Source organism: Brachypodium distachyon, chromosome 1, assembly GCF_000005505.3.
Source record: "Brachypodium distachyon strain Bd21 chromosome 1, Brachypodium_distachyon_v3.0, whole genome shotgun sequence".
Classification (NCBI taxonomy): domain Eukaryota; kingdom Viridiplantae; phylum Streptophyta; class Magnoliopsida; order Poales; family Poaceae; genus Brachypodium; species Brachypodium distachyon.
In genome coordinates, this window is record NC_016131.3 from 19305471 (window position 1) to 19316931 (window position 11461).

Sequence of the window (11461 nt, forward strand, 5' to 3'; positions counted from 1 at the left end):
GGCGGCACCACCGTGATCCGCGTCTCCCGCAGATGCTGATGGTGGCACCTCCACCGTATGACGCGGCAAGTGTTTGTTACAGTAATTTGTTTCCTCCGTTTACTTGCCAAACGCATCGATTTGTGTCGGGGCAGATTTTGACTCGCACACAGATTTGGATTACACATGTGATAATAATTCAGCTGGAATCAACCACCGGTGCACGAGCAGTTCACGGGAGCCGCCTGCTGGCCACGACGACGGCTAGTAGTAGCCGGCGGCGGACTCGCCCCGAGCAGCAGCGGGTTCCGGTCGAAGAAGTTAGCCGGGCGGAGCTCGAACCCGCCGCTGACGGTGGGCATCACGGGGAAGTCCTCCTGGTAAGGTATATGGTGGACGCCCACGGTGTACCACAGCACGATGTCCTCGTCCCGGACACTTCTATCCCTCCCACTCCATACGCCGAGCCCGTCGTCCCCGGTGCTCTGGTCGGCGTAAACCCCGGGCGCCCACTTCTCCGACTTGTTATACGGCGTCACCCGCACCTGCTTCTTGCAGTAGCTCGCGCGCCGCTGCGGGAAGTCGTCGTCGGCCATCACCGACGCCGCGGTCGCGCCGTCGGGGATCACGCGGTACCCGGCCTCGTTCCCCATCCTCGTCCGCTTGCCCGGGTTCACGACCAGAAGGTCTGCCGGCGCGCCGGCGTTAAGGTCAATTTGGGCGTCTGTTTCGGTTTCGGCCACCTCCCGGCGCACCGTCCAGTAGCTCTTCCTCGGTGTTGTTGTGCCGTTGTTTTTGGTGGTGGTGATGGTGTTCTTGACAAAGGAGTTGCGCGTGCCATCGACGTCGAGGTCTAGGTGGTACGTGACGAAGTGGTCGTGGTACACGGCGATTGTGTTCTCTGCCACCAGCGTCCCGTGCGCGTCTTCTGACGGCGGGATTTGGTCCTTGTGCGTGTACCCCGTCCCCTTCACCTCCAGGAGACCCGTCAGAGACACCTGCAGTAATATAGACAAGCATTTCAGCTCTCTGGTCCTTTGGGTTGATTTTATCTGAAGTTGATCGAGATCGATCATTCATGCGTACCGTGACCTTGATGGAGCCGCTGGTCTTGAACTCCCAGTCAAGGATGTAGTCATAGTTCCCGGCCGACACCACCATCCTCACCACCAAGCTCACGTCCGGCCAGACCTCCGTGATCTGCGACCAATGGCACAATGCGTGTAAGTACAATCGAGAATCGACCATGGCAGGACTTAGGAGCTAGGCTGGGGAATCAACACGATGAGCTAGCTAGCTTTACATACCAGTCGGTTGGGAAAGCCGGCCTCGGTGTGGCGCCACGCGACGTCCCCGGCGCCGCGCCGCTCGAAGACGCAGATCATGTTCTTGTTCTGGACGGGCATGCCGTCCTGGCCGGCGTAGTAGCCGTCGAGGTAGGCGGCGCCGTGGGGGCAGTCGGCGCCGGGCTGGAGAGGGAAGGCCCAGAGGCCGAGGCCGTACTCGCCGGCGTCCAGGAACGTGCGGTAGTACCACTCCTCCGCCGGGTCCATGTACGGCACGAACACCTCCGACACGAACCCGCGGTACAGCACCGGCCGCCGCCGCCGCGTGCCCCCCTGGAGGGCGGCGTCGTGGATCGAGGCCAGCGAGATGACCGTGCCGGCGCGCATGTCGAAGCCCACGTGGAACTCCCAGTCGGCCCACCTGCGGTGCTTGCGCCAGATTGATAAGGCAGGTTTAACTCGCAAAAAAAAAGGATATGCTAAAAAAAACTCGCAGAAAAAAAGGAAAGGCTTAAAATTTTGACGAAATTTCGGTGAAACTTTAGCCTTTTCTTTGGTTATTAAAGATTCCGGTTTGGCTTTGATTTGAGCCCATCGTAGAATGGTTTATATAAATTTATTCTATCCTAAACACAAGCATGCCCTTTATTTCTTTTCTTCTCGATAAGAACCGAGTGATTAATTTGTGTAACTTGCTAGACAAATTTATGTTCCACTATGATTTTAATAATTTTTGGTGAAATTTCAAATAAAAAATACAAAATAGTTACAGGAATTTCAGTTATCTCATACTGAAAATTTGTGCAAAACGAAATTTGAAACCTTGCATCAAGGTGCAAATATGTCCATCCTCAAAAAGAAAGAAAGTTGCATCTATGTCTTTCATTAAGTATCGAATCAGTGTCAACGTGTTTTGGAGCAATGGTTTTTTCTCTAAACATCGATTACATTGCAAAGCACACACATCCTAACCTTTTTTTTTACCAGGAACACAAGCTAACCATTCAACCAATGGTTGGCCCTCTGGAGCAATGTTTTTTTATAAAAGGCGAAAGAATGGTTGGCTCTTTGGTAACCAATGAAGCAATGTTTTCTGCTATTGCTAATTTTTATTTGTTTGTTTTTTAAAAAAAAAAATCCAACCACCACAAGTTATGCATTACTCATTCCATTTCAAAACACTACTCATATAGATTTTTCTCATTTATTCCACAATACACCTCATTTTTCTCTTGAAATCCACACCCGGCCAATAACTACTCACATTAATTTACTATTAATCTAATATGACTGGTCATTCACTAGAAACGAGAGCTGCCTTGGTCAGAGTGCACAAATCTATATGAGTTGTGTTTTGAAACGGTGGGAATATCTAGTGCAAATGCTCTTTTTGAAGGTGTACAATTTTAGTAGAATGCTAGGGCCTTTCTGGATAGACGGATTGGTACATGAGTTTTCTAGGATTTTTATCTTTGGAAACAATTCCATGGAGAGAGACCCTTGAGATCAAAGCATTGACGAACTCAGATTTTCAATATTAGGTAGGGCAAAGAACCGTGCCTTTGCAATATTGGGTGGGACAACCACACTATGATTCTATTTTTCTCTCTCTTTTTTGATAATTTTTAGTAATGAAAAAGGAATTTAAAAACCAATCATCCAATTGGGTCCGGCACTGGATCAAAGGAATGTGACCTATAAACGGATCTAAAACTATAATTCTGCCATAGGATTTCTATCGAGAGTCTGGACTTTACGAAAACCTATCTTTGTGACTTGCATGCATCTTCTCGCAACTCGCATAAAGTTGTGGATGGAAACGCTAGGATTTCGATAGTTCTTGATGGAATTGGTCCCTGTGTTGGATAATTAAGTCGTCAGAGCCTCACAGGAATTAAAGAGAGTAGGTAGCTTAGCGTATTCATGATGCTGAAACCGTGTTCTATTATTGGCGTTCGTACTATATTGTACACATTGCATTTTTGGCTTGTTTTTTGTGAGCGCGCGTGCGTGATATGATTCGAATCACTTTTCAGCGAGATCACAAGCGCAAAAAAAAACAATGTCACCCTCACGCAAGTTATCTGTTGGAAACTTGGAAGAGATGACCCAAAAATAGGTCGAAGAGTTTCATGCAGTAAAACAGAGCAGGCTTTGTCAGTTCATGTTACCTGACTAGGTGTCCGTCAATGCGGAAGCCCCTGCCTTCCGGCTGCTGTCCCACTGCGCCGGGAGCCGGCGGCCCGACATGGCCGGCCCACCGGTAGTCCGTCCCCTCGGCCTTGGGCACCGGGTACTCCACCCGGTCCCTATACCCGACGATGGCCATCCGGTCGAGGTCCACCACCAGCGTCACGCCCTCGATCGGCCGCGCGTAGAAGTTGGCCGTGTCCGCGCCGGCCACGAAGCACAGCAGCTTCACCACCCTCCGCTGCCGCACTGAGGGATCATCCCCGCCGAACCACCCGACGGGGAACACGGCGCAGAGCACGTCGTCCATGTCCACGCCGCGCGCGCGCACGGACTCCACGAACGGCGGGTGCCTCGGCGGCAGCGCCACCGCCGCGAACTGCTCCTCCAGCGTCAGCGTCGGGAAGCCGGCCCCGCGGTGCACCGCGTGCGAGATGACGGAGGCGGAGGACGAGAAGCCGGAGACGGAGACGAGGAGCTCGTGCGATTCCCCCCCGGCGCGCGCGATGACGAGCGCCCGGCGCGGGATGATGGCGGAGGCGTTGTTGTTGTTGGCGTAGGATATGAGAGCGGGCTTGTCGGGGTCGTCGAGGCCGACGTAGTGGAAGGTGAGCGGGCGCGCGGGGACGAGCGGCGAGGCGAGCACGGCGGCGCGGATGGCGGTGAGCTCCGCGGGGGAGAAGGGGTCCAGAGGATGGGCGCATGCTACTGGGCCGGCGGCGAAGGAGAGCAGGGCAGCGACGAGGATGAGAGGAAGCATCGCGAGGAGCGGCATCCGGGCGGGCCACCGGCTTGTCGCGAGCCGAGGCTGGAATGAATGAAACGACGAGGCGGATCGACCATCCATTGAACGTACGACTTTGCTGTTGCGCTGTCTGCTGTTCTTCTGAGAATCTATATAACACCAATCAGCAACGATGATTTTTGTCGAGTTTGTAGAATCACAAAATTTACTTTTCAAGGTCTCTTGTGAGTTTGACTTACTACGGATGTTCCTTCCGTATTGTCTACCTCTTCAATTCTTCCGGCCTTGGACGTACTACCAGTCTGATTACTAGTGTTGGACACGGGCCTCGGATCAGATGTCAGGAAGTAAACCAAGACAGCATCATTTTTTGGCGAAACTGAGACTAATTTTTCTCTTCTTTTTTTCTTTCCATACGATCAGACGAGACTAATTTTTCTGGTGGCTTCAGCGGCAATCTCTACGAAGACAGTCGGCCGGCAGCCGTCTTTTGAATTGGAAAATTCTAGCATTCGGCTCTTTCCAAATGCTCCACGGCGGAAGCAGAAACAAAGAAGATGCTCTTTTTGCTGGCGTTTATCTAGGTCGACCCACCATTGCTTGACAAATTCCTTTCCAAGTCAGCATCATTGAAACGTCAGATTAAACGTCCATTTTTTTAGAAGCTAGATGACTTGACGCCACACAAAGAACTGGCTGATCCACTTTTCAACAGGCCGATCCACGGCTGCGAACCAGAAAGCTACGAATTAGAACCTCCCCTCTCAAAAGAAAAAAAACCCGCTGCTAATCAGAAACGGGAAAAGTTTGCAAGCACACGCCCGCCTGGGCCCTGGTGCCTTCAACTTTTTTATTTTTTTTGAACCGTGGTGCCTTCAACTTGGCTATTTGGGCTGATGAAGGTTTGCAATTACCCTGCCTCCGTAACCTAATGCCTGGCAACTGATTTTACGGGCAAGGCCTACATCCGCCTGGTACCACAACCTCCAGGCCCATGAACTCATGAAGGAAGCGAACGTTGGGGGACGGCCCACGCAAATCAGGAAACCCCAAGTACGACGGCTCGCTGTGGACTATGTAGACGCCGACGCAACAAGCACCCTCCAGCCTCCGCTCCGCCCCCTTCTCGCCGCCCCGCCGGGGCGAACGACGGCGATCTCTGTTCTCCGGCTTGACACCCCGGTCAGGGAAACAAGCCTCGATTTCGCAATTCTCCTGTTTCCCTTTTTTCCCAGATTTCCTGAAAGAAATCACGCAGATCGATCAGGTCGTCGAGGGTTTAAGAAGCAAAAGATCCTAACATGTGCTCCGCAATCCGGAGATTCGTCCATCTGATCGCCGACGACCTCAAGGGTGGCTAGACCCTCCGCCGCATTGACACAACGCCCCTCTTTGCAGGCGTTAATGGCAAGGACTTGGGGATGCGAAGAGCTCAACTGCCAGGCCTAGTGATCTGCTTTGACGCCCCTGACAAGCAGTACAACAAGGCGGAGTTCTTCCTCCTGGGCAGCAAGATCGTCAATGTCAACATGAACCGACGCACCATCTTGTACGACACTTTATCTTCCTCCATTGGTGTGTTGCACGCTCAATTTGCTATCGTCCGGTACCCTGCTCTCACCTGGTCCAAAGATAACAAGTGGGAGATCATGACTGCGTGTGCGATCATGCACAACATGGTCATTAAGAGTGAGTGAGAATGTCTTGTGTATGACACTGAACCGTATGAACAAATGGATCATCTAGTCAATGTTGATCACCATGTGGCGGCCGCTTTTACTGCTTTCCTCGCCAGGCGCCAGGAAATGCGAGACGCTGGTACTCATCAGCAGTTTCAAGATGATCTGGTCGAGAATTTGTGGAGGCTCCGAGGAAACGTCTAATTCTTATTATTTGTTTGATTGAATTTGCTTGAATTGATATTCAAAACTTAATTAAATAATGTGCTTGTTTCAATTTGCAATATTTGTCAAATTGAGGCGTTTGGGCGGCGGCGAGCAAACGGCTGGGCCTTAAAAACAAGATCTAGCCGGCGCCCCCTCATACGGCCGAAAAAATTGGTAGGCCGGACGCCATATGGAGATGCTCTTACGTACTTTTTTGATAGGTATAGAGTATAGATTCGATCTTTCCTTATTTATACTACACACACTTCTACACCCTCCCTCAAGATTGGGCAGATGCATTGTATAACCCCATCTTGCTATAGAGATTAACAAACATCTTCTCAAGTAATCGTAAAAATATTGGCCACTTGTTCTGCGGAGCTTGCATAATGGCATACAAAATAACACTTTGGTCCAACTGTTTTAACAAAGTGCCTATCGATTTTAATGTGTCTGGTCCTACTACGTTGCACTGGGTTATAAGTGGCACCGAGTGCAGCCTTATTATCACAACATCATAGGTTTTGGTTGAAGCAAGAGCATAGCTCCATTAGCAAGATTCTCAACCATAACACCTGACACACACCATGAGCCATAGCTTGTGTTAGAGTAAAATGAATTGAAGAATGATTGGTGTTCAACATATAGAAGTACAAGAGACGCTTGTACATGTCCGTACTTTGGGCACACGCGCCCGTACAGGAGAAAGCCAGGGAAAAAACATGGGAAAAAAGAAGAGTCCGTTGCTATTCAACCGTCATTAACCTTAATTAAAACATGGTTAAACTAATTGATCACATGCTAATTTATTCTTAACGGCCCGTAACTATGCTTCAGTAGCGACCCCGCTACAAAACTTTGTTTCTTGCCATGCCACGTAACCAAAGTTCACTGCTACAGAATATGCTACCAGTGGCGGTCAAAAAAATGGGTTGGTGGTGGGTATGTCGCCCGTCACCATCCACACGTCACTGGTGCTGTGAGCAACAATGACGGGTCCTTGCACCGCCACTGGTGCTGTGATCTCTAATGGTGGTGCAAATTCACCGCCACTGATAACATTTGCATGATTTTTTTTTAAAAAAGCAGGCCACCGGCCGGCTCCCATGGGGATTTACAAATCGAAATCGATTAATGAACTCGATAGAACAGACCGAGATGAATCAAGAAATCAAATCACACATCTGTACATAAACAAACTGGAAAACAAATCATGGCGCAAGCCCCCATCGCGGCCGCCGTGGCAACCCTCCGGCAAGCGCCCTCTTCGTCTCCTCGGTGGCGGCGCGGCGGCATCCTCCTCGGTCATCTGCGGCAGAGATGGAGAGTGTGACTAAGAGAGAGAGCGAGAGAGAGAGAGAGAGAGAGAGAGAGAGAGACGAGGGGGAGAGATAACTTACCCGGTGGCGGGGCAGGCCCGGATTCGGCGAACGCGGGGTCAGGGGCGCTTGCGCGGTGGCGGGGCTGGGGCGTCGAGGTCGGTGGAGCACGGATCCGACCGCGTCTAGGCCAGGGGAGGCCGGATCCGGACACGTCTTGGCCGGGGCAGGCTGGATCCGCAGGAGGAGGGAGGCGGGCCTGAGAGAAGACAGAGGGGGGCGGGCGCGTGACCGGAGAGGAGAGAAGAGGAGAGGTGGCGGGCGCCTGGCTGGAGAGAAGAGGAGGGGCGGCGCGGATCCGGAGAGGGAGGCCGGAGGGGAGGAGGAAAGTGAGAAGGAAGAGGAGAGGGAGGGAGGAGAGAGCTCACGGGGGGAGGAAAGATAGAAGGAACGGAGAAGTCTGGGTAGGGGGAGAGAAAGAAGTCTCGGGAGAAAGAGGAGGCGCCCACGATTGTGAGAATAAGCGGACGCGATTGTTATACGTCACGGATCCGGGTCCTCCCACTTCGACCAATCGGGTTACAGCACACGGATCACAGTTTCAACCTGAACAAAATCAACGTCAAGTGGCGGGTTTTATTGCAAAGCCGCCATTGGAGGGTCTAAAATTCATTTTCTTTTTTTCTTTTTAGCACAATATACTTGTATTTTGGATTTTAATTGAATTGTTTTATAACTTTATATAGATAGTCTATTTTGTGTGAAAATTGGGATCGATTTTGACCCATATTAATAGAGTTTGCTTCACAAAAAACCTCATCTTTTGTGTTTAGAAAATGAAAAACTTTTTTTTATAACTACAAATTTCTAAATTCTTTGAGAATATTGTTGGGCATGCAAAGACGCACCTTTGTGCAAAAATTGGATTCATTATCACGAACTATGATATAGAAATGGCCATGCCTTTGGTCATTCGGCTTGAAACTCATAAACATTCATACTTGATAGTCCATTTTGTGAAAGATTTTTCTAAACATTTTTCAAAATTCAAATTTATCATTTGTCTTGCCAACTAGTACACATAAAAGGATTCCATGCCAAAGAATTGACTTTTTTTTTACACTTGCTTCATATTATTAGAATTTTTGCAAGATGGGGTGAAAATTGTCGGCACAACTTTCCATAGAAAGGTGTTGAATATTTCAACATCCTCTAAGAATCTTACATAATTATTACTTGGGTACCTTAAAATGATTTTTTCAATTTTTTAGGAACAAACTATCACACACTTGTAGTTCAAATTTGAATTACTTTTGAAAAATCGCTAGAAATTCATTTAAATGGATAAAAGCATAAATAAAGCTATAAAATTCAAAACCTTTGGACACGACCAAATAATTATGGTCTAGTTTGTGTCGAAATTGTATAGGTTCCATTTTGAACCATAAAAATTGTACTTCCTTCACAAAATACCTCCTTTTTTGCATTAAAAAAATGGAAAATCATATTTTATCAGAAATACCATGTGATATTATTGTTCCAACGTGTTAAGGAACATAAATGAAGACTTCAGAAAAAAGAATCACATCGTTTGGATTTGTTTTGAATTAGTTATGATTTTTGCAAATTTTAGCGGTCTCCGGAGGGTCACCAGTGGCGGGTTCGCGCTTAGGACAGCCACGGGTAGGTGGGGGGTCACTGGTGGCTGTTCTAAGAGGTCACCAGTGGCTGTGCACAATGACCGCCACTGGTGCTCGGTCATTTTTTGAATGAAAATCACCGCCACTGGTGACCTGACCAGTGGCTGTGATTTTTTGAATGAAAATAACCGCCACTGGTGAGGGTTCATGGAAGGGTATTCTGTAGTAGTGGTTTGAGTAATTGGGAATGAAGGTTTTTTTTTTAGAATAACCTGCAACTTTATTCAAACATGAGAACCATTACAGCTACAATGCTTTGGATCGATTCTAAAAACTACAAGGTAACTCTTATAATTAAGAATTACAATGAAATCTCTCAAAGACACCTTCTCCGTGATTTCATACTTTGCAACATGAAATTCTGCTAAGGTTTGAACATAGAGACTGCAACCAGACTGTAGCAGCAACATCGTTACTGCTGTCTTTGCACGAACTTGACTACATTGATAGGTTTCGAAAAGCCCCTCGAGTCGCTTGTCCCAAAAGATGAGAAGACGTGAACGTTGAACGTATTTGGGTCAGGAATGATCCCGTAAACGTTAATTGGGAATGGAGGTAGTACTTTACATTCGTTACGGATCGAAGTTGTCGATGCGTTAATTCTTCACAGATTCGCTTAGGGGCCTCGGTCCATAAAAGGGTCACCAGACTCACCACCATCGCCCCCGCGACCCCAAATATAAGTCCCAACACATATCTTCATCCGATCCATCCAAGGCGCGCGCGGCGGCGGCACGGCCCAAGCCCTAGCAAGCTGCATCATCCCGGACACATGGCGGGCTGCACCGCCCCTGCTCCGCCGAAAAAAGTCATGAAAACGGCTGGTCTCGCCGCCGACCCGCCCTCCGGCTCGCCCGTCGCCCAATCTGATTGGTAACGGAGTTCCTAATACGGAGTATATATTCCTCCCGATATATAGGATAGATCCGTGTGCCAAGAAGATGTCAATCTCGCCCATAAAGTAATTGCACATCTCGCAGGAGGGACTGGGCGAACCTGACGGAGGGGGCGGCGGGCCAGATCGCGGAGCGGCTCCTGGCGGACGACGTCGCCGACTACCTCTGCTTCCGCGCCGCATGCCGCTCGTGGCGCCGATCCACGGCGTGCCCGCACGCGCGCGACGGCCTGGACCGCCGCTTCCACCCGCGGCGGTGGGTCATGCTCCCGCTGATGACCTCATCGGGCGGCGTCCGCCGCGAGCTCCTCAACATCACCACCGGGGCGCGGGTCCACGTGGATCTCCCGGAGCTCCGCCACCAGCACGTGCTCGGCCCCACCTCCGGCGGCCTCCTGGTGATCTGCGACAAGCGCACCTTGGCCATGCGCCTCCTCAACCCGCTCACGCGCCACCTCACTGCCGGCCTCCCTGACGCGACGTCGCTGCTCCACACGTCGGCTGCTCTCACCAGACAGCAGCAGCAGGAGCTGCTCAGGTACAGGTTGCAGTCTGCACGGCTGCATAGCGCCGGCCTCGCCAACGGCGAGGACTCCACGGTCGTGCTACACTTCCACACGAGCTGGCTAGTCGTCGCCAAGCCCGGCGATAAGCGGTGGCGGCAGTTATCCGGCTCCAACGGGTTCGTCGTCACGGCCTTATCATTCGCCGGGCGCTTCTTCTGTGTGACCGAGAATGCCATTGCCGCGGTGGATACCGCCGCGGAGGACCCGCAGCTGGTGCCGGTGGCCCAGCTACAACTAGGCGTGGAGTTGAGGCCGTACGACGGTACCGTCAAGCTCGTGGACAACGACGGGGAGCTGATCCTGGTGCATCGGAAATGGATGGGCAATAGCAACATTCCTCGTCCAGGCTACGAGGTGCACCGGGTGGATCTGGAAGCCGGGAACACGGTGCCCATGCCAGGGCTCAGTGGGCGCGCCTTGTTCGTTGGCCAGGGACCCCGGGGATGTAGACCCGCGATCTCAGTGCCCGCAGGGCTGTCCTCATGCATCCGTGCGGACACGGTCTACACGTGCAGAGATTTCTGTAGGTTGGATCGTGTGCCGGAAATTATCGCCCGCCCAGCACAATACATACCAGGCATTCTGTGCTCCGGCATTCGCCAAGATGCCCGGGAATGCAGTGTCGTTCACTCTATGTCGCGCTACATCTGCTATTCGGAGATCATCGTGAGCCCTCCTCCTCGTAGTCAGAGGGTGGCCGTGCGGGGTCGACACCTATTGAGTTCAATTACCACCAGATCCTAGGCCATGATTGGGTTGTAAACGGTAACGGTGCCCAGCCCATCGTATCTGTTTCTGTTCTACAGTTAAAAAAAACTATTCCGTATGACATTTTTGTCGACCCGAAACGTGCCTGTTGAGAAAAGAAATAGCCATAACATGCTGGAATAGGAAA

General features: G+C 50.7%; 2 protein-coding genes across 3 annotated transcripts; one reads left to right on the forward strand and one right to left on the reverse strand.

Annotated features, from left to right (window-relative positions):
* Positions 1-85: 85 nt before the first annotated feature.
* Positions 86-4642, reverse strand: LOC100824747 (primary amine oxidase 1). 2 transcript variants are annotated; one of them, XM_014897623.2, is made up of 4 exons: positions 3437-4642; positions 1287-1686; positions 1072-1179; positions 86-977 (listed from the first exon to the last, which is right to left on the reverse strand). In XM_014897623.2, exons 1-4 carry the CDS (start codon positions 4300-4302, stop codon positions 189-191), a joined length of 2163 nt encoding a protein of 720 aa, XP_014753109.2. In that variant the 5' UTR covers positions 4303-4642; the 3' UTR covers positions 86-188. The 2 variants fall into 2 exon arrangements, with proteins under 2 accessions (XP_014753109.2, XP_010229636.2); XM_010231334.3 differs by having other exon boundaries at positions 1066-1179; positions 3437-4638.
* Positions 4643-9371: 4729 nt separating this feature from the next.
* Positions 9372-11397, forward strand: LOC106865837. Its single transcript, XM_014896757.2, has 2 exons — positions 9372-9978; positions 10086-11397. The coding sequence occupies exons 1-2, from the start codon at positions 9878-9880 to the stop codon at positions 11308-11310; spliced, it is 1326 nt and encodes a 441-aa protein (XP_014752243.1). The 5' UTR covers positions 9372-9877; the 3' UTR covers positions 11311-11397.
* Positions 11398-11461: the final 64 nt, after the last annotated feature.

Excerpts from the sequence above, each read along its gene's own strand:
- LOC100824747 (XM_010231334.3), bottom strand. The coding sequence starts at position 4,302 with ATGGATGGTCGATCCGCCTCGTCGTTTCATTCATTCCAGCCTCGGCTC. Across the intron at positions 1,687-3,436 it reads ATTGACGGACACCTAGTCAG|GTGGGCCGACTGGGAGTTCC; the intron begins GTAACATGAACT and ends CAAGCACCGCAG. Across the intron at positions 978-1,065 it reads GCGGCTCCATCAAGGTCACG|GTGTCTCTGACGGGTCTCCT; the intron begins GTACGCATGAAT and ends ATATTACTGCAG.
- LOC106865837 (XM_014896757.2), top strand. The coding sequence starts at position 9,878 with ATGGCGGGCTGCACCGCCCCTGCTCCGCCGAAAAAAGTCATGAAAACG. Across the intron at positions 9,979-10,085 it reads CCCGTCGCCCAATCTGATTG|GAGGGACTGGGCGAACCTGA; the intron begins GTAACGGAGTTC and ends CACATCTCGCAG.